This window comes from Convolutriloba macropyga, chromosome 5, assembly GCF_964194025.1.
Source record: "Convolutriloba macropyga chromosome 5, txConMacr16.3, whole genome shotgun sequence".
Lineage (NCBI taxonomy): Eukaryota > Metazoa > Xenacoelomorpha > Acoela > Convolutidae > Convolutriloba > Convolutriloba macropyga.
Window position 1 is genome coordinate 75,151,727 of NC_134472.1, and position 20,918 is coordinate 75,172,644.

The window sequence follows — 20,918 nt, forward strand, 5'->3', positions numbered from 1 at the left end:
TTAGGACTTCCAAGGACAATGTTCAAATGTATGTATCTCAGGTAATAAACAGATCAGTCAACATAGCCGGCGAATTGCCAAAAAATAGCCGCCATTGACCCCACTAACCGGCATTGACCCCACGTTGGGGTTGAAACCGTAAGAAAAAAAATAAAACAAATTGCTGATAACCTAAATTTTAGGTTGTCGGCAATTTGCCAACAAGTGTTCTAATTTCTTATGCAGTTTCATTTGATAACTATGGTGAAATCTCCTTTTAAATTCGAGAACAATAAACTTAACACTAATATCAGTTAGCAGTAAACACAAGGAACTTCGAGTCTTAATGCAAAAAAAAATAATGACAGCCAAAAAATTTTCAAAGTGTCAAGAAGTATTCTAATTTGCTCCACAGTTCCATCAGATTCAATAAACATTGCGTGTTCAGCTTCTATGCTGTAGAACAAAAAGCTCAATACTAATAGGATTTATACTCTCAGGAACTTTGATAACGTAATGTACTAAGTCTTCAAATATTAAGTATAAAAGCCCGGGTTTTATTGGTTTATCCCGCTTCTTTTCACTTTTTGAACTGGAACGTTGTTGCGTAAATTTGCTGAATCAATTCTAAATTCATTTCAGTTGAGACCATGGTAAAAGCCCTCTCTCTACACAATGGTAAGATAGACAGCAAACACCAACTTTGCAGAAAACCACTACAGACAATAAAAGGTCATCAAAGTTATTTGGCAAATATAAAATTTTTACGATATTAATGAAAATAAGAAGCATTAAAGCCACTGAAACTCCACATAGAACTTGAACTTTTCAATATCTATTTCACAATCTATCAATAGAAAGCATATATCATTTTTAATGATGAAAACAATTGGTGGACCACGAAACAAATGCAGGGAATAATTAAAAGATCAAATATTTTCGATTAAAAAAATGCTGTCACAGCCAATTAAATTATAAGCATTGCACTTAAACCATTCATTAGACTCAATTATGCTTATTTATTTCTAAGGGAAAACAAATGAGACCTATCATTAAAGCGATTAACCGATAGTACAACGAAAAACAAATACAAAAAGGTCAATGAAAAAAAGTCTCTAAATACTAAAACAAGCCGCGTCGAAGTAGTAATGGGACTCATATGAGAGTTGTCATAATGAGACTAAGTGACGGATTTAAAAAATACCACAAGATGGAAAAGTCCAAAAAATCGCTACTTTATTGCGAAAACAGTTGGTGCCAAAGTCGTTAAAATCATTATTTTCGAATCGAAAAGTTCAAATTAACATGCATCAATAGAATCATTGAGACCAATCATTGATGAGACTAAGTAACAAAACAAAAGAAAGGAATAAAAAACTGGAAAAATCCGAAGTGAATCATCAAGAAGACAAATAACGTTAAAGTCTTTGAAAAACCATCAGTGGTCTTTTGCCGGGTTTAAACAAGTGCAACTATGCATTATTAGAACACACTTTTTGCCTTTTAAAAGTATTCGGACAGAAACAAAAGCAGCGAGAAAAAATACAAATAGCCGCACGTGAAAAAAAACATTTACACTTAAAAACAGGATCTTTTCGGTTTGTGCCCCCCTGTACTTTATGCACCCCCAGTTACAGAGCACGAATATTTACATAGTAATTCATTGAGTAAAAATATGGCACGTGCTTCGGGGGCGGGGGGGTGCAAATAATATACATCTACTGAGCTGGGGGCAGAAAAAGAAAAATCCGAAAAAGTAAAGTCCATTTAAAAACAATTTAACTTCACATTAAAAATAGCTTTGAAAAAATGTGACCCCATAAAACTACTCGCTTTTCGTTCCTCTTACTACTCCAGCCTGACTAAACGCACTACTCCAATTTGACTTCTCATTGACACGAAAAGCCAAAAAAATGTGAACAGATCTTAAACGACAGCTCATCAACAAAATTCGAACTATTTGAATTGTAAAAACATAGTAGGGCCAGTCATGAAACACAAATCAAAGGATTGAGAAAACTAAATACAAATTTATCAGCATCCCGAAAATTACATCCAATATCAAACAAATCATACACCAGACATCCACAAAATCAACCACACAACCAAAACTTAATTCAATTCTGTTTCAAAAAATTTGGCTATGAAAGTTACTAGGTCCAACAACATCCACGTCAAAAAAAATTTAAAAATTTTGGCGTAAGACAGCAATTATCAACTTTATAGAGAACCACGGGGACAAAGTAAAAGGACAACGCAAACGAAATTTCGCAAATATCGATTTTTACTAACGTTTATGCAAATAATTGGCACTGAAATTCTTATAACCTAATGCACTATCCATCAATAGAAAGAATAAATCAATTTTAAATCAAACATTTCATGGACCGCTGAACAAAAACAACAAAAACAGGCAACAATTACAAATTAATTGACATCCTTAAATAGATGCAATTGTTCCTCAATAGAGTGCAATTGAGACCTATGAAATAAGCACCGAACACCACAAATTCAAAAACGGGCAAAAATTTTTTTCAAAAAAATTGATCACGTTTCTAAAAACAAGTTGAGATAAAATCATGAAAAAAAGTTAGAGATTAATAGAAGCAACCAAATATGTTCCAATTTGACTGAAAAAACAACCAGAGAGAATCGTTAATTGTGAGACTTAGTGATAGAATACAACAAACAAAAAACTGGCGAATTTTTTTTCTACTGATAATAAATATCGTCGTGGAATCTGCTCGGCATCTGCGTGGAATCATCAAAATCTAATCACGACAGGAGGCGCATTAAACTCACGGAAATGTATCCTAGATATCTTTTTTGGGTGCATTGGAGAGGTTCGAACACGTGATCCCTGGATAACGGTTAGATTCCTTAACTACTTGGCAAAAAACGAAGCCTGAAAAAGTTGCGGGAAATAGTCCAGCAAAGAATGTTCTAGAAACAATGTAAAACGAACAATGACCGCCAGACAACGAAAGAAGACAATCGAGAACAAAATAGCAAAGCAATAAAGCTCCGCTCAGCTTACAGCTTCGGGGCTATAGCAAACATTTACGGCTACATCAAAAAAACTAAAAATTGCAAATTTTATTAAAGTTGCAAAAAAATTGTGATATCAATATCTTCAAAACTATTCTTTGTCTATAATCTGCCCAGTAACCGATTTTCAAGCCCTAAAAAGTTTCACTGGCCCTAGGAGATCATAAAACCAAATTAAAAAACTGAAGAAATTTTAAATGCAGTCTTTCGCGAGTTGCTGATATTTGTATTATTATTATTATTATCTTCATACCCACTTTGCTGTCTCCATAAACTAGCAAGCAACCAATTTCAAGCCAAAAAATTTTTCATTGACATCCAAAGGACAAAACTAACGTCGTACAACTTCCTCTCAAACAAGGCGAGCGGTTGGCTTCCTTAGTGCTCAGCCGGGGCTTAGAGATGAAAACATGGGGTGAGCGGAGTCGGGGTTATTGGAGTGGGTGAAGCGACGGCTGTTATGCTTGGACGGGAGGGGGTGCAATGGGGGTTGGGGGATTGGGATGGATGAGTGGGGGCGGGGTGACTGAGGGGTTCACACTTATAAGATTAGGAACCGCCCTTCACACCATGAATCGTATTCTTAGAGACTGGTAAGTCGAATGGCTCAGGCAAAAACCTGGTGAAGCAAAACATTGCATGAAAGACGTCAGGACTAATGTAATAATACTCAAAAATTCGTTTGGGAGCATTAAAAACGACACAAAAATTCAAGAAACTTCAAAATTCACAATAAATACGTTTAAGTTTGCTTTACCAGATCACATAGCGCTTAAAACAGACATTAAAAACAATTACGGATTGCAAACGACCTTTATGAATACCGAACAACGTTAGTTTAATACCCAATTAACAAAAAACTCAAAAAAAAATGAAAAACATGAAATTGGAACCTTTTGGGCTCAAAAATACAAAACAATTTTCACTTTGAACTCAGGCCTTCTCAGCAGTTTTAACAATTTAAGCCCTTTAAATACAAGTAAAATCAGCATAGGACCTCTAACTGAATTGATGCAGGCTGAGTGTTGCCTGTTTATCACGTTTTCAAAGCTCAAAGCAATGACAAACTTTGTGAACACCTCTTACAATAAAAACGTAGCAGAAGTCCTGGCAGAAAATACAAAGAATTTTTTAACTGAAAACAAAACAGACCTCAACCGGACAATTAACGGATTGGAAAAACAATTTAGAAAAAAGTCCAATCATAAAAGTATCAAAAATTGCTGTAAAAATAAAGTCAAAATCACATACTTCATTTTGACTTTTCTACCGCAATTTTCGATACTTTTGAGATCGGACTTTTTACTAAATGGTTTTTCCGATAGACAGAACCAAAGCCACAATAGACAGCAAAATTTTATCCAACACTTCTTTTCACACTACTTTATAATAGAGTGAAAAACTGAGGTCGCAAAACCACTTCCTATTTAGCTCTACCTGTTTCGGCGTCAGCAAACTCACACCTCAATTTAGCTTCACAAATTATGAAAATAGGTGGACAATCTTAAAAAACATAGCCAGAGGAGCTCTAGTAACGATTGCATGTAAACAAATTAACAATCCTAAACGAAAAAGAGCATTCTACTTAATTATAATCATTCCGGAAACATAGCCAGAGGAGCTCTAGTAACGATTGCATGTAAACAAATTAACCATCCTAAAAGAAAAAGAGCATTCTACTTAATTATAATCATTCCGGAAATGTAACAATAATATTAGAAAAGTATTAGAAAATATAGAACTGATGAAGCATCCAATAAATTTGCAACACTGTGATTTTTCATTCATAAAGCAACTGCCAATTGGGAGAAAAACCAACAGAAATAGTTCAAATAAAAAAACAGGGAAAGGAAAGGAAAATATGGACAAAATAAATTCTACAAAAATCTCGAACATAATTATCCACAAAATGCTAAGACGCGACTTGCCAACCATTGCCTGCCAAAACGCTCATTACTTCTTTGGCTCAAACTTTCATCCACCGCACACCATGCATAAACATTAAACAATAAAAATGCACACAACAAAATACCTGCAAAAATTAGAAAACTGAATTATTTATTTCAGTGAAAAGTGACCTGTCTGGCTTTCCAATTTATTCCCAAACGTAGTTCTGCAAAAATTTTTAATGGCATCTGCTAGATCAGTCACCCACCAAATACTCGGCAGAAAAATATTGAAAAACAACTTTTAAAAATATGCAAACATACCCGGCAGATTGCCGGAAAATAGCCGCCGTTGATTCCCATAACTCTATTGGAATTGAAAGAAAAAACATCAAAAAAATTGATTTTTGTATAAAAACATTTTTAAGTGCGATTTATTTTGATGTCATTTCGTAATTGAACATACTCCTGTCTCTCAGTGAGATGCTACATGGTCTAGTATCAATACCAATAAGCATTATAGATAGTGACTAAAACTTATGAGAACAAAGTTCAAGTACCGGGCATCTAAAAATGGGCTTTATGGGTTTATCCCGTTTCTATTTCTGACTTCAATTTTTAATACTGACTCTGTTCATTTTGAATTGCTTTGCTGAGCAACTGATGTTCAAATTCACTTTTAGCAGAATGACAGAAGAGAGAAACTAGCCTAGAGAAGTCAAAAAGATTTCACGCAAAATGTTGAAAAAGCGGCAAAATGGTAAAGCGAAAAAAAGTTCGACGAAGTAAAAAAACATAGCAGGACAAGTCCTGAAATTCAATTCAAACAATTGAATGAAAAACTCAGACGACCTCTACCTGATCAGCAGATCACTTGAACAATGCCAGCCAGAACACAAAAATCACCAAAGAATTGAGAAACTAAAAGAGTCAAAACTAAACAAAATCAAACTCATTGCTAAAACTCTTGAAGCTTTTAAACCTAAGGCAAAACTTTTTCCCTTTCAAAACACCTATTACAAAAATATATTCAAAACCAATTTTTGTTTCTGAAATCGGTCCAGTATTATATCTGCAATACCTGAAAAATATTCATTGGCCCTTGAAGATCGATTAACTTGAAAAGGACCAAAAAATTTAAGAAAAAAGAAATCAATTGCAAGTTATAAGAAAATGTTGCTGAAATTGTGATATAAATATCTTCAGAATCATTTCTGTGTCTCTAGAGGCTATCCAATAACCCAATTCCAAGCATTAAAAAATCATTGGCTCATAGATCGATAGGCAATAAACTTCAGAAAAAATTTCAAATTTCAAAATAGAAATTCCTTCTATTAAAATGTTGAAAGCCATTAAATTGCCCCCCTAGCAACTATTTAATAAAATATTGTCGAACCCTGGAGGATGCGTTTACCTGGCAACTGAGGCAAGAAAAAATAAATAAAATACAAATATTTTAAAAAAAACTTGAAAAAAATTGCAAATTCTATCAAACAATTTCTAAAAGTCGAAAGGTTAAATTATTGAAAACAAATCCATTGAAACTAAAACCCGTGCACTAACTTTTCATCAAAACGTGGAATAGGTTTTCTTGCACTTGAGAATGGACGAATGTCAAAAACTGACAAAAACTTTAGGAAACATTAAAAAAATTGCAGATCTTATCAAAAAAACGCTAAAATTCGAGACATTAAAAAGTTAAAAAGCGTTCCATTGTTACTAGAAACTATGCAGTTTCCTATTAACAAACCTCAACGGAGATTGCCTACTCCTGAAACAGGAAAAACTGACAAAATGATGAAAATTTTCAAAAACCTGAAAAAAATGCAAATTTGTTCAAAAAAATTGCTAAAATTTGTGATATTCAAAAGATGAAACCTATTCCATGGCAACTAAAAATTTTTCAGTAACTTATTATCCAACCCCTAATATAGGTTTCTTGCCTGGGACTCAAACAACTCGAAGGATGACAATAAATATGTCAAAAAACATGAAAAATTTGCAACTTTTGTCAAAAAATGCTAAAATTCATGATGTCAAAAAGTTGAAAACCGTTCCATTACCACTAGAAACTGTGCAGTAACCTATCATCCAACCCTTTATCAAACACTAGAGGAGGTTTTGTGACACCTAGGGCAAAAAAACTCAAAAAATGACAAAAATTTTCAAAAAACCTGAAAAAAATTGCAAAAATTAGTATCATTTTGTGTGTTTGTGTTTGTAGTACCACAACATATAGCTCATAAAATGGTCATAACAAGCAATTTTGTCTCGCAAAAGGCCTTCATCAGCTTTTAAAAACTTCAACCTTAGACTAATCAAACAAAAATCTCAAAAAAAAAATCACAAAAAACACGAAAAATTGCACCATTTTGAGCCGAAAAACTCCTAAAAATGACCTTTTAACCTTTAATTAAGGCCATCCCAGCAGCTGCACCACTATACGCACTTGAAGGACTACTAAAGCCCACTTTGGGCCTCTAATGAAACTTAATGCCCGCTGGGCTTTACCTGTTTATCCCGTTTCGAAAGATCAAAGTCATTGAAAAACGTGTGAACACATCTTAAAAAAAAAACACAGCGCACCAATACAATTCAAATTCTTTGAATTGTAAAAAATAGGAGCGCTATAATAGCCGGCTGAGATGAGGGCGGCTATTAATCAAAAACCTGGAAAAATAGAAATTTGCATAACTTTATTTAAAGAAAACTATTATTTCTAGCTTACTTATTTAAGATTTACTTCACAGTAACAATACAATTAAATTTATATCTTATATTTGTCGAAAAAAGGAGAGCGCCTAAATAATAGCCAGTGTTATTTGTTACTTCATACAATATTTACTCTGGATGTTCTGCAAATATTTAATTTTTCTTCCTGAACTGTCATTTTTTCTTAAAAAGATTACAGAAAGATACAAAGCAGACAAAAATCTTCACAAAGAGGTCAAAAATGTCCAAACAGGGCGACAATGTAATGAGTCTCTGAAAAATATTTAAAAAAGTCGAAAAATATTAATTTTTAAAAACGTTTTGCAATTGGATTTTAAACACAGAGCTTTGAAATGGTACCACATATTTTGGTCTGTACTACGCTGAAAAATTGAAAACATGTCTTGAAAAAGTGGATCTGGCGTACAGTGCTCTCAATTTGTACAAGATGGAAATTTTAGTTAAGAATTTATTACTAGATTTCTATTCAATTATTAACTATAGCCCGCACATGAAATCGGAAAGTCACTGCTTTGTTTATAGTAGACACGATCTACTTATAGTTCATATATCTGCACTTATAAGTAATTTTCTGTAAAGATCAGTTATGGACAACTATAGCAACTTAGATTCATCTCACTACCAAATTTTCAGTAATTTTAGCAGATTTTAACATGATTTTTTGCCGATCATTCATTTCTTAGTAAACAACGTCCAACATCGTCTTTTAAATTTTTAAGAAATAAATTGTTACCAAAACGGCTTAACTCATGGGGTTAAATATTGGTTCTTAAAAGATTTTGAAGACAGCAGTCATTTGTTGAGAATTATACCACACAATATAATTTGGTCGGTGCTACAATTATCGGGTTATATATAAAAAAAAGAAAAATCAATTCACAAACGCTTACTGATTCGTTTATCATTTATAACAGTAAGCTTTTCATACGCAGTGACTTCCCCCTGCAATAATGACCAACACTAAAGGCGGTTAACGAATTACAAATCATTGAGTAAGCTAATTGCATCAATACAATTTAAACATATTGAGTAGAGAGAGTGCTTTTCGGGCAGCATTCTCATTATCAACTGCGCTAGGGAAGAACACTTGGCTAAATCGTCTACAGAACCCAATTTTCTTTTCATTGATGTTTCTACTCTTTGTTGAATCCAGGGTGGTGTTGAATTCGTTTGCAGCCACATCGACAGATTTGCGGGTAATCTTGCTTGGACAACAACAGCACCATAAGATCCACTTTTCGATGACAGAACCCGTTCAATTCTGAATGCCAGAACATCCATCAATCGCAATGCGAGACTGTGCTGGTCTTTCACTCTTGATAAGAGGGATTGCGACACCTCCGATGCTGATTGGTCAATTGACAACCAATAGAGAGAGACTATTTGCGTTTGTAAGAGCCAATCATCGCTAAGATTCAAGACGGAGCCGCAATAGAAGAGAGATTCGATAAGGCTTTCTGTAGAATCAGACGAAGAGATTGATGGACTGTTTGTAGAAACTAAGAGCGTTTCCATGAAGCACCATTGCAGGAAGTCTTGACGGGCTGCCATCAACTCCTTTTTAAATAAAAATTTAAATTTTTTTTTAAAATTTTAAACACAGTTATTAATTGAACAGCTCGAAATACTACAAGTTCAATGAACATAGCCGGCAGATAACCGGAATAGCTGCGAAAGAATAGACCTGCGTGCCGTATAATAGAGATAGATCTATTAGCTAGAAACAGAGACAGATCTAAATGGAAAAAAAAATCGACGCGGCTGAAAAAGCTAGGTAAAAATTGTTCAGCGATAAATTATTAGAGGTTGTTAAAATTCATCCCGCAGAAGCCTCTTATTAGGGACCTTTACTGCACATATGAGTTCCTTTGACCTTAAACAAACTCAAATTAAACTTAAGTTTTAAAGTGCAAAAGTCATTTTATTGAGTGAGGTAAGTCACGTATGATCAAAATCTAATCACGCAAAAAACTTTTGCTAAAGAGAGTGAGAAATGACGTCACGCGCGCAAACGCTGTTAGTGAGAGGAAGAAACCATTCAGAAAATTTGACTTTTTCAGCTTTGCTGTGTGAACAAATGTAAAAAGAAAAAAGAGCGTCCGACGACGAAACAAAAAACAGCAGGACCAATCCTGACTTGACTAAACAAAAAACAAGACATAGAACGAACTATGAATGGATTGGAAAAACCATTTAGAAAAAAAATCCGATCCAAAAAATTGAAGAAACAGTAAAAATCAAAGTGAAATTGCCGCATGTGAACAAAAAACCACTAGCGATTATGCGAATTTTTGTTCAAACACCGTTTTCTCACTCTACTTTAAAATTAGAGTGAAAAAATTTCACGCTGCAAAACCACTTGCTTTTTCGCTCCACTTCCTGTTTCGGCGTGACCAAAATCACCACTCCAATTCGACATCAAAAATCATGAAAATGTGTGAACAGATCTTCAAAAAAAATTCCGGAAACGACTCGAAGGAGAAAATTGCCCATAATAGTGACTTAACAACTAGAACAACTATTATGAAGCCTAAACCTTCACAAATGCCATAATAAAGTAAGCAAGAATAGAAACGGCATTCAAAAACAAATTGAACAAAAAAAACTAGAAAAATTTAATGAGTTTTTTTTTAATAGTACAAGGAAACATAAAGCCAAATAAAGTCCCTTTGCAATTAGAGCAATGAAAATCTCGCAAAGCAATGGACAAGTCAAAATAGGCTAAGAAACTTGTCTACGATTCAAAAAAAAGAAATGTTGCAAAAAAATAGGAAAAATGGTTTAAAATTTTTCAATTTTTCTGTCATTTTTCCTTAGCAAAAAATGTTTTATACCAACAATTCTTCAATCAATTGGTATCTGAAAATTCCTCAAGTAACAAGCTGCCAATCAAATCCCACCTAAAGCAGTAAAACAAACAAACATGCAAAAAATCATGAAATTTTGTCTAAAAATCAGCAAAACTGATCAAAAACCTCCAAATAAGCATCAAACTCAAATTAACTACTTGAAACCTTCAATTCCTAACAAAGCAAGGCTAAAACTAATACAATATCATAATCAAACCTCATAACCATCAAAAGTTGCAAAAAACTGCAATTAAAACCGCGCGTGAACAAAAAATTCGCTCGCTTAGAGAAAATTTTTTCACACATCAATTTCGCTCTCTCAAAAACTGCGCTATGAACAAAAACCACTCGCTTTTCGCTCCGCTCTTCACTTTTGTTCAGCTCCAAAATCACTCCAAATTTTTTCACGCGTTTCATTTCCCGCTTCAAAAATCACTCCAATAAAATAGATTAAAAAAAGGACTTCTCCAATACTCCTCTTCGAGTCGTAAAAAGACAGCGCCCCAATACAATTCAAATTTTTTGAATTGTAAAAAAACCAAGAGCACCGCAATATAGCTCCACTCAGCTTACAGCTTCGCAGCTATAAAAACCTTCTCAAATTTCAAGTTCAGCTAACATTTAGCAAAAACATTATGAGAAGTCACTATTTCTGAGTCTCGAAAACGACGCATGACCTTGAAAATTTAGTCTTGTGAGCAATTTGAAAATTTTAAAAAGCCCAAATTTTAACAAATATCAATATAACTATCAGTTGAAACATCCACCGTAAGATGTACTTCGGGGAAAGGTTGTGTTCAATTTGGTTTAAAGTGTTAATCAATTCACTCAATTATTTCGAAGAATTTCGATATTGTCAGCACTTAAGTTCACAGATTGTTTCCGAAGTCCTCTTGAGTAATTAGATAAAGTATGCAACTTACCGGGGTCGTGTCCCGACTGCTGGTCAAAGGATACGAATGAAGAGGCTGTGAAAAGGCATGTTGCTGCACGTGATCAAACAAGTCACTTGGTTTGAAATTGAATTTTACTGTCAAAGTCAACTTCACTGCCAATCGTAACACTGTGCAAAGTAGCCTCATGTGAGTAATGAGTGAGTAGTTGCATCTGGGTTGTCTTTGGCTCAGTTCCGGAATGCACGGATGATTGCTGACACTGTTTATGTTTGTTAAAGATACTCTTCCTTTGGAGGATTGACGGATGTTCTGATGTTGCACCATCCAGTGTTCTTCGCACGTGAAACCCAATTTTCCACTTAGAACCTAAGAGCGCGAGAGGTTTTAAGAGGAGCAATAACGTGAACACACTCGGCACAGTGGCTGTGTTCATAAAATAGCGGAGGGCTGATATATGTTAGGTCAAAATCATTAAATTTAAGCTCGGTCATTTTCGACTCGTCACCCCAAGCCTAAAAGTAATTTCTCAGTTAAAATGATATGGTAAACAATCTGGACTACGACTGTAAGGCTCACTAAAAAAGAGAACGTCTCTAAAAACACAAAAAGGGGCAAAAAGGACTCAAATCAGAATCCCTTACTTCTCAGCTTAGTATGCTGGCTTGCGAATTACATACCCATCGGGTCTCGAGTTTATCTTGGGAACTTTTTCATTTGTCTTGTTTCCTGAATAGTCTTAATGCCAGCCACGTTTAAAATAAGAACTTCCTTTCATATTCTTCACCATTTTTCAACTTTACCACCAACCTCCTTAACAACCTTGATGAATAACCAAATGACAAATTCTGGACAGAATTACCAAAAACGACGGAGATGAAGATCCTCCTAAGTTCGTTGACATATCTGCGGAAGGCGACATCCCATCACCTGCAGTCTCAATTGACAGAAGCACATTCTCGATCAGGGCCAATGAGAACTCTAAGAACTTCATCACACTTTCTGCACTGTCAAGCGGAGCAGCTGCAGCCCAATTAAGCGACTTCTTCTCAGCGGATGACATCTGCCGACTGTTCATGTAATCCCAAACAGTGAGAACTAATCTATGAATTATTTTTGTCCAGATCAACTGAGCAGTTCCTTCACGCATGACCGGATCCGGAATTTTCTTGAGGTAATCCAATGACAGATCCAGTAAGTTCTTGGCTCCCTTTTCACTTTTTGAAGACTTCGAACTTTCGTTGGACCATTTTGTTGCTGCAAGCCATGCTACTTGTGAAAATACATAATCATCGCGCAATGATAACGGCAGCTTTTTGTGCAGACTTGACAGCATAGTACATTGGAGAGAATTGATCGTAGGCATTGATTCGATTCTAGACATCGAATTGAGAGACAATGATGACGCAGATAAGGATGATGATGATGCTGTTGATACGAGTTTGTAGTGAGAGCAACTAATGCTCAATTCAATAATCCACCTAGCCATCAATTCTGATAGTGCGCCTTTGCCTTGTTGTAAGATAGAATCAACGGACACCACGGGGAGGTTCTGACTAGCGTCCAAAGCACTGCTTGATCCGATCAGTCCCACGAAAAGGACACAGTCTTCTAGTCTGAATAGAAAAGAAAGGTGTTTATCGCTGCGATATATTACGGCAAATACTACAATAATCCGAAACATTGAGCATACAATGGCAGAGCATAATTGTGACCAGAAAAAGACTTTTCCTTATAGTTACAATTATTATTTTCGTCTCCAATTTGTTAAATTCATAACAAAAACAAACCCATACAACCCTTTCAACTATTTATGGGTGGCTAATTCCGGTCATAGATTCCATAGCACCAAACATACTCTTCTATAAAGTGTCGTAATAACTGAAAAGTGTTTGCAAACTAACACTACCTATTAACCTTGGCTATAATAATCTAACCTGTTAATGAGTAGATTGAATGCCTCTACATCGTAAGACAACTTCAGCCACTTCTCACTTTTCATGCCTTGACTCATGTCAGTTCCTTCTGTCCCCTCCATTGCCTCTTCCTGCTCTCCACTGTTATTCCGCAGAAGAGCTGACATCGCAGATGACGATGAGTTCGAGATTATTACAGCACCTTATAACATAGCCGGCCGATTGCCGGAATAGCTGCGAAAGAATAGACCTGCGTGCCATATAATAGAGATAGAAACAGATACAGATCTAAATTGAAAAAAAATCGACGCCGTTTAAAAAATTGGGCTAAAAAACATTCAGCGATAAATCAATAAAGGTTGTTAAAATTCATTCCACAGAAGCCTCTCGTTAGGAACCTTTATTACACATATGAGTTCCTTTGACCTTAAACAAACTCAAATTAAACTTAAGTTTTAAAGTTTAAAAGTCATTTTATTGAGTGAGGTAAGTCACGTATGATCATAATCTAATCACGCAAATAATCTAAAAACTTTCGCTAAAGCGAGTGAGAAATGACGTCACGTGCGCAAATGCCGTTAGTGAGAGGAAGAAGTCATTCAGAAAATTTGACTTTTTCAGCTTTGCTGTGTGAACAAATGTAAAACAAAAGAGCGTCAGACGACGAAACAAAAAACATAGCCGGAAGAATTCCGGAAGCGACTCGAAGCATCAGAACCTCACTAACAAAAATGTAATTGCAACGGAAGCCACTACCTTTTGTATTAAACCATTAGCTCATTACCTCTCCAGGTCTGCTCTAAAAATTGGTGAAATTTAAACCACTGTCAACAAGAGGAACAAAATGCAGCAAAATTTTATATTATTGAAAACGTTTGGTAACGTTAAAAAAATCCAAAATAATTTAAGTGCTCAAAAACCTGATTGTCTCAAAAAACTGAAAAGGCTATCAACAGCCTTCAAATAATTCATGACACTAATCTGAAAAAGTTCGCGAAAGTAAACGGCAGATAATAATCTTAGAAAATCTTACTAAGTTTAAATCTTTTCAAAAAAGAAAGTTCAAATTCGAGAACCAGAAAAAACCTAAAATTACACTTCATATCACTGCGATTAAGACAAAAACACACACCTGTTCCTTGTTGTACATAAGCTAGACAACATGATTTCATTCAAAAATAAAATTGATCATAGAAAAGACATAAGTAGCAGAATATTCAAAGGCAAAAAAAAGTTTAAATTATTGCCAAGGCCGGAAAAAAGCTGTAGTTATTAGCCATCAGTAAACATTTTGGAAAACGCTTGCTATCAAACTCCCGGTACCGCCTTATGTTGAATGAAATCAATTGCAAACCAAAAAAAGACGAAAATCTAAGAAAAGCTGAAATCTTTCATTTTTTACAACTGAAAAAATCAATATACCGAAAAGAAATGTAGGTGCCAGGACAAAGCTAGAAAGATACTAACTAGAATGTTAATATGGACACAATGTAAGGAACACCGTAACAAAAAGACATTCTTCTTGATTTTTGAAAGTTAAAATTTAAAAAATACAAGAAAAACGAATACATTTCATTGTTCAGCATTCAAGACATAGAAAATATAACTAGTCATCCGATACCAAGTTCTATCCTCCTGAAGAAAACAACAATAACAAACAACAATATAGGAAAAAGCAGAAGTCATATATACGAAACATTGAAATATTTAGCAAAAAAATGGTCAAAGAACAATTAAGTTAAGACTGCATTTTTGAAAAAATGAAAAAATTTTAACTGTTTTTTCAAAACTTAACGCTAAAAAATGATTGAATGCTTATTGAAACGAACTTATAGTCCCTCATGTTGCAGAAAAACTATTTCTAGCAACTACAACCAAAATACAAACGAAAAACTGACGAAAATCGGAAAAAAACTACCAAAATCGGATTAGCATATGTACAATTTTATGAAACAAAATTATAATCGAGGTAGAAAGAGGCGTTGAGTACAGAAATTATCAAAGAGAAGTTGCCATATTGACTGATTTTTGACAAAAAGACGGTTAAAAAATCCAAAAATGACGAAATTAATAAAAAAAAGCCAAAAATTAACTAAAAAATCAAAAATTATGTGTCAATTTTCAATTTGAAACGCATTTTCCGGCTCTGCAAAACACTGTGGTATCAATTTCCGACGTTGAAATTTCAATACAGTATCCAATAAAATTTATTTATACAAGAAACCAAATTAAAAGCAAAAAAATTGGGCCACTTAGACGAAAAAACGGCTAAAAACGGTTATCTATATGTGCAATTCAGTCAAAAACTACTTTTCAAAGTCAAAAATTCATTCACTAGACGCAGCGCATGATCAAAAAACTTCTCTCGCTTAGCGAAAATCTGTTCACCAAGACAGCTTTTCTCACTTTCGCTTTTAGGTCAAAATGCCGCGTGAACAAATCTACTTCCTGTAAAAAAAAAAAACCGAGAGAAAACCAATACTCCTCTTCGAGTCGTAAAAAAACCAAGAGCACCGCAATATAGCTACGCTCAGCTTACAGCTTCGCAGCTATAAAAAACATAAACCGACTAATGTTTACGACAGGCGGGATTCAAACCATTGACCTCCCGATCCCTAACCAGAAGCACTGCCCACTCGGCTGTAAAGTCCTTCCTGTTGCTATGCTGCAACCGACTTCATATTAGCAACTTCGGCGTGAGAGCAAAAGAGATCACTCAAAACTGAAAAACGAAAGCGTGAAAAAGTCACTTGAGAAGTCAAAGAATGTTCTAGAAGAAAAACACTAAAACGGGCATGCGAAAAATTTGCATAAAAAAGACCGACATTATTGCCATGAACTTCAATTAAGAGCAATTAATTACAGCCATTACTATAAACTAGAGTACATTTCCCAGTTTGCAAAAAATTTACACATTTGTGAAGTTGGCTAAAATTTAGCTCTGAGCTTCAGATCAGTTTCTTTGTTTAGTAGTTTCAGCGAACCTTTGCAATAACCACAAACTGTAAGAAAGGCTTGAACAACAGAATGAGCAAAATATGAATTCTGATTGCTTATTTTCCGATTGCGGGAACATCAGCTCACCCTTTTCTATATTTTGACTGCAAATCAAGTTCAACTAATAACTCAAATCTTTTCGTTACTGATGACTTAATATTAAGCAATTACCGAAATCGGATCTATTCTGTTTTGCCCCCCCCCCAGCTAAGTGAGCGTAAATCATTTATGACCCCCCCGGCGCACGTGCTGTTTTCTTACATAGTAACATGCTATATAACATATAATTCGTAACTGGGGGTCATAAAAAACACTGGGGGGGGGCGAAACACAATAGATCCCCGAAATCTATGAAGTACAACCAGACTTGAAATTTACCTGTTGAATCCTCGAGAATATGCTGGCTGATTGTAGCTCTGTCACCAGTCCCTGAGATGAGACTGTTTTTGTCGTTGGTGGTGAGCTGTGATATGCATATTCCCCTGAGCATTATGGCAGCCGAGAGAGCCGCACTCACGTTCAAAGTGGACTGCAGGGCTGATCTCACAAACTGCCAACTGTCACTCCTGAAAATAAACATTTACTATCATCATCTATCATTATCCCTATCTATTTAAAAAAATGTGCCCCTTTTCCCCAGCGCCGTTTCTCATAGCTTTTATGAACTATGTGTTGTTATATAGCACGCGACATTTAAAAAAACAAGCAAAAAACACCATACGCGCCTGGGGTATCAAAAAATTATATTTTAGAATACATCTCTATATTCTACCTTTGTCACAGGTCGGTCGCTTAATCTTTCAATCTAAAATTGTCAACGAGAGGTCCACTTCTTTCAGCCAAGCCGAACAAATCCTAATTAACTTTGGCTGCTATAGTGGTTATTTATTGCTCACGACACAGAGTTTGCAATGAGTGGGACGCATTTAAAACATAACATTCAGCGCAGTCCTTTTAGCTTGATATTCCACAGCATTTTGAGTGAAAGAACATCATGCTGAATCTAACTTTTGTTGGATACTCATACTTTCATTCGCTCCGCTTATCACAGGAAGTCTTCTATAGTCATTTATTACCATGGGTGTATGTGGGGGAAATGTATGGGCGCAGAGCAGGCAATAACAATGAGCATTGTTACAAAAAAATCAGTAACTGGTTCACCAAATACACCAGGAGGTTGGGGGAGGTGGCATCTAAAGGGGAAACACCTATAAGCACCCTTTTCTGTTTAAAATTGAAAAATACACAAATTTTATATTTTCTTTTTTTGTTGAAGGTGGTAAATTGGTAAATTATAAGGACAGAATCGTGTGGACTGTGTTGTCCCGTTGTCTGTCCTCTCTGGGTCTCTTGATAAAGTTATTATTGAGTTATTATATTGATTTGATATATTCATTTAAATCCGGAGAAATTAATTCTTTCTTTCTTGCATTAATTTGAAAAGGGTGTAGATTTAAAAAAATTTACATTCCCATGTTCACAATTGAAAAACGTTTTGATCTATGCTTCCTAGCACCAACAATGCCGCAATCTCATGGACTAGTAACTTTGAATTTTGAAAAAATAACGAATCGGAGTGAAAAGATAAAATTTTGTTTAAGTTATCAAAAAGGAAATTGCTCTTTAGATGACCCAGGAACATTGGCTCAACCGTAGAGATGCTGATAGAAGCTCCGCTTCGAAAAAATTTGAGTTCAATTCGAACAGTCATTCCTTCACTCATAAAAAACATACTCATTCGAATACCAGAAAAACACCGCGGCTGTTTCTCATGGGAACTTCCGGTTCTCATACAGGATTACCTTTTACAACTGACGACTAAAACAATCATGGTTATAAAGCAAGGTGAAAATGATTTTTTTGCTAACAAAATTGGTCTAAATTTCCCGGAAGATATGAAAACTGGTCATCCACTTCCTTCGGTTCAGACCACTAGCAATACCCTAGAGCTATGACTATCAAGTAGCAGCTGTCGTTAAAACATAGCCTGCAGATTGCTGGAAAATAGCAGCCGTCGACCTCACTGACCGCCTTTGGGATTGAAACTGTGAGAAAAAAATAGAGAAAAATTGACGACAATCTAATATTTTTTCTGTGTTCTAATTTATTCTACAGTTTCATTAGATTAGATAAATATGGTGAATTCTCCTTTAAATTAGAGAACAGAATGCTTAATACTAACGCCGCGTGTCAGCAGTATACTCTAAGAAACATTCATACCTTAAAGCACGAAAAAAAGTTGACGGCAGCCTAGTCTTCTTTCAAAAAGTGTCCTAATTTTGTAGGCAGTTTCAATAAAATTTAGGGAATTTGTTAAAGTTAATTATATCAAAGTGTTGAAACCAGTTTCAGTACCAAAAAAAACTATGCAGAAACCTATTATCTGTCCATTGAGGAGATTTCCTGGACCCAGGGTCAGGAAAAATTCAAAAAGCGACAGAAATTTCAAAATTTGTTTGCAGTACCAAAAGTAATAGCTCAGAAAATGGTCATAAAAAGTAACTATATCTTGATACCCAAAAAACTTCTATTAAAAATTTCACGAGATAATTGATTCCTTATTTCTTTTATCTAAAAGTCATTTAAGAACATAAGTCTAGTTGAAGCGTGGCAAGTTCAGAAATGTGAATTGTAAAAATTTTAAACCTAGATTTTCCTCGGGAAATGAAACAACTTACTTCGCCTCAAAAACTGATTCATCTTTGATTCATGAGCTTCTCATTGTTACCAATTTTTTTGATCCGCTGCAAAAAGAATCGATTGGGAAAATTTGACTTTAAAAAGCCAAGGTAGCATAAATCCTCCTAGCTATATAAATTTTAGGGTTGGAACAAATACGCATTTTAACATAAGAATTCCTCAAAACAATTGTCCACTATGATTGACGTTATCTGTGCATTTTTCTCACAGGTTCTGTCGCTTAAGCCCGATAAAAGAATTGTCCGTTTGGATTGAAAAAGTCCAAGAAAAAAATCAAAACAAAACCAGATCACTTTTGAAAACATAGCCTGCAGATTGTCGGAAAATAGCCACCATTCATTCCCATAGCCCCGATTGGGATTGAAAAAACAAAAAAATGGAAGAAGATTGATCGTTGAATAAAAACCTTTTATGAATTCATTTCGTAATTAGACACACCCCTTTTTCTCAATGACAGGATACAACCGCTAGGATCGAAACGAAAGAAGCATTACATCTTGTTTCGGTACCACTCGACCGATTAAAAAATATCGCCAGACGAAATACGGAAACGACTGGAAGCTGACAATCCTCACTGAACCATTGCACATTCTACTTTAATATACTAAGCAATTTGCAGAAACAAGAACATGAAAATGAATTGACAAACATTAAATATAGCATCCGACAAAATTTCCTTTTAGTTGCCACTCCAAAAAAACTATTGGTAAAAGAGCCTGCAACACAGGTAGTTTGCAACAAAATAATACTAACTAGCAGACAACCTCACAAACTGGCTTAACACGAAAAAAAAAACGAGGAAAAGGAAAGGCGATGACAATGGACAAAACTGAGAATTTTGCAAAAACATTCTCTACAAAATCCCAAAATGCAACTTCCCAACTACACATCATTCTGAGGAAAAAAATCAATTACATCTTCTGGTACATCAGTCCCCCAAATAATGGTAGAAAAATTAAACAAAAATTAAAGATGAATTTTATTTAAGATATATTATACATAGCCGGCAGATTGGCGGAATAGCTGCCAACAAAAAAGACTTGCGTGCCGTATAAAAAGAGATAGAAACAGATACAAATACAAGTTGAAAAAGTTATCGACACTGCTAAAAATCTATTCAACAAAAAATGATAAAGCTTTAAAATTCATTCCACAGAAGCCTTTTCATTAGGGACCTTCATTACACTTTGAGTTCCTTTGACCTTAAACTATTCAGACTAAATTCAAAACTTTAAAGTCTAAGAGTCCCTTTATTGAGTGAGGTATGTCATTTATGATCAAAATCCGATCACGCAAATGACCTAAAATTTTTTGCTAGAGTGAATGAGAAATGACGCCAAGCGAACAATTGCCATTAGTGAGAGGAAAAAATCATTCAGAAAATTTTACTTTTTCAGCTTTGCTGTGTGATAAAATGTAGAACGAAAAAAGAGCATCAGACGACCATAAAATCCAAGAGCACCGCAATATAGCTCCGCTCAGCTTAAAACTTCGCACCTATAGACAAGTAAAAAAAAAACTGCAAAAATTGTATAATTTATGTAAGAGAACAAAGTCATATCTAGCCTTTAAGTGTCACCTCATGGTGGCAACACCTATAGAATAGCTCTTAACTGACAACCCACCAAAAACTTTAGTGAGAAAGACTTAAAACAGACGAAAATTGACAAAAATTTGGTCAAGTGGACACAATTGTCTTCAAAAATTTAGCTATCAATTTGAAAGACCACAAAACCCACTAAAAGTCTAATATTTGCTTCAGATGGTCAAAAAGCATCCAAACACACTATTACTAGTTTAGATAATTGAGAGAAACCCCTTTGCCTAAAAACATTGAGGTTAAAACTAAAAACTGGTTTGAACACGTGGCATATGATCAAAAAATTTCGTTCGCACCTATTTTTCTCGATCTCTTTC

At 34.9% G+C, this 20,918-nt stretch overlaps 1 protein-coding gene across 2 annotated transcripts in view; it reads right to left on the bottom strand.

Moving 5' to 3' along the window:
- Positions 1 to 8,458: 8,458 nt before the first annotated feature.
- The window catches only part of LOC142339654 (rab3 GTPase-activating protein non-catalytic subunit-like), a 57,939-nt gene continuing 45,479 nt past the window's right edge, over positions 8,459 to 20,918 (bottom strand). Inside the window, exons 10-14 of one of the 2 annotated variants that reach the window (XM_075389847.1) lie at positions 16,680 to 16,867; positions 13,326 to 13,464; positions 12,251 to 13,004; positions 11,419 to 11,757; positions 8,459 to 9,203 (exon numbers count right to left, since the gene is read on the bottom strand). In XM_075389847.1, coding sequence (XP_075245962.1) covers positions 8,625 to 9,203; positions 11,419 to 11,757; positions 12,251 to 13,004; positions 13,326 to 13,464; positions 16,680 to 16,867 — 1,999 coding nt within the window. In that variant the 3' untranslated portion in view covers positions 8,459 to 8,624. Of the gene's footprint in view, positions 9,204 to 11,418; positions 11,758 to 12,250; positions 13,005 to 13,325; positions 13,507 to 16,679; positions 16,868 to 20,918 lie in introns of both variants that reach the window. The other variant, XM_075389846.1, reaches the window with a different exon arrangement.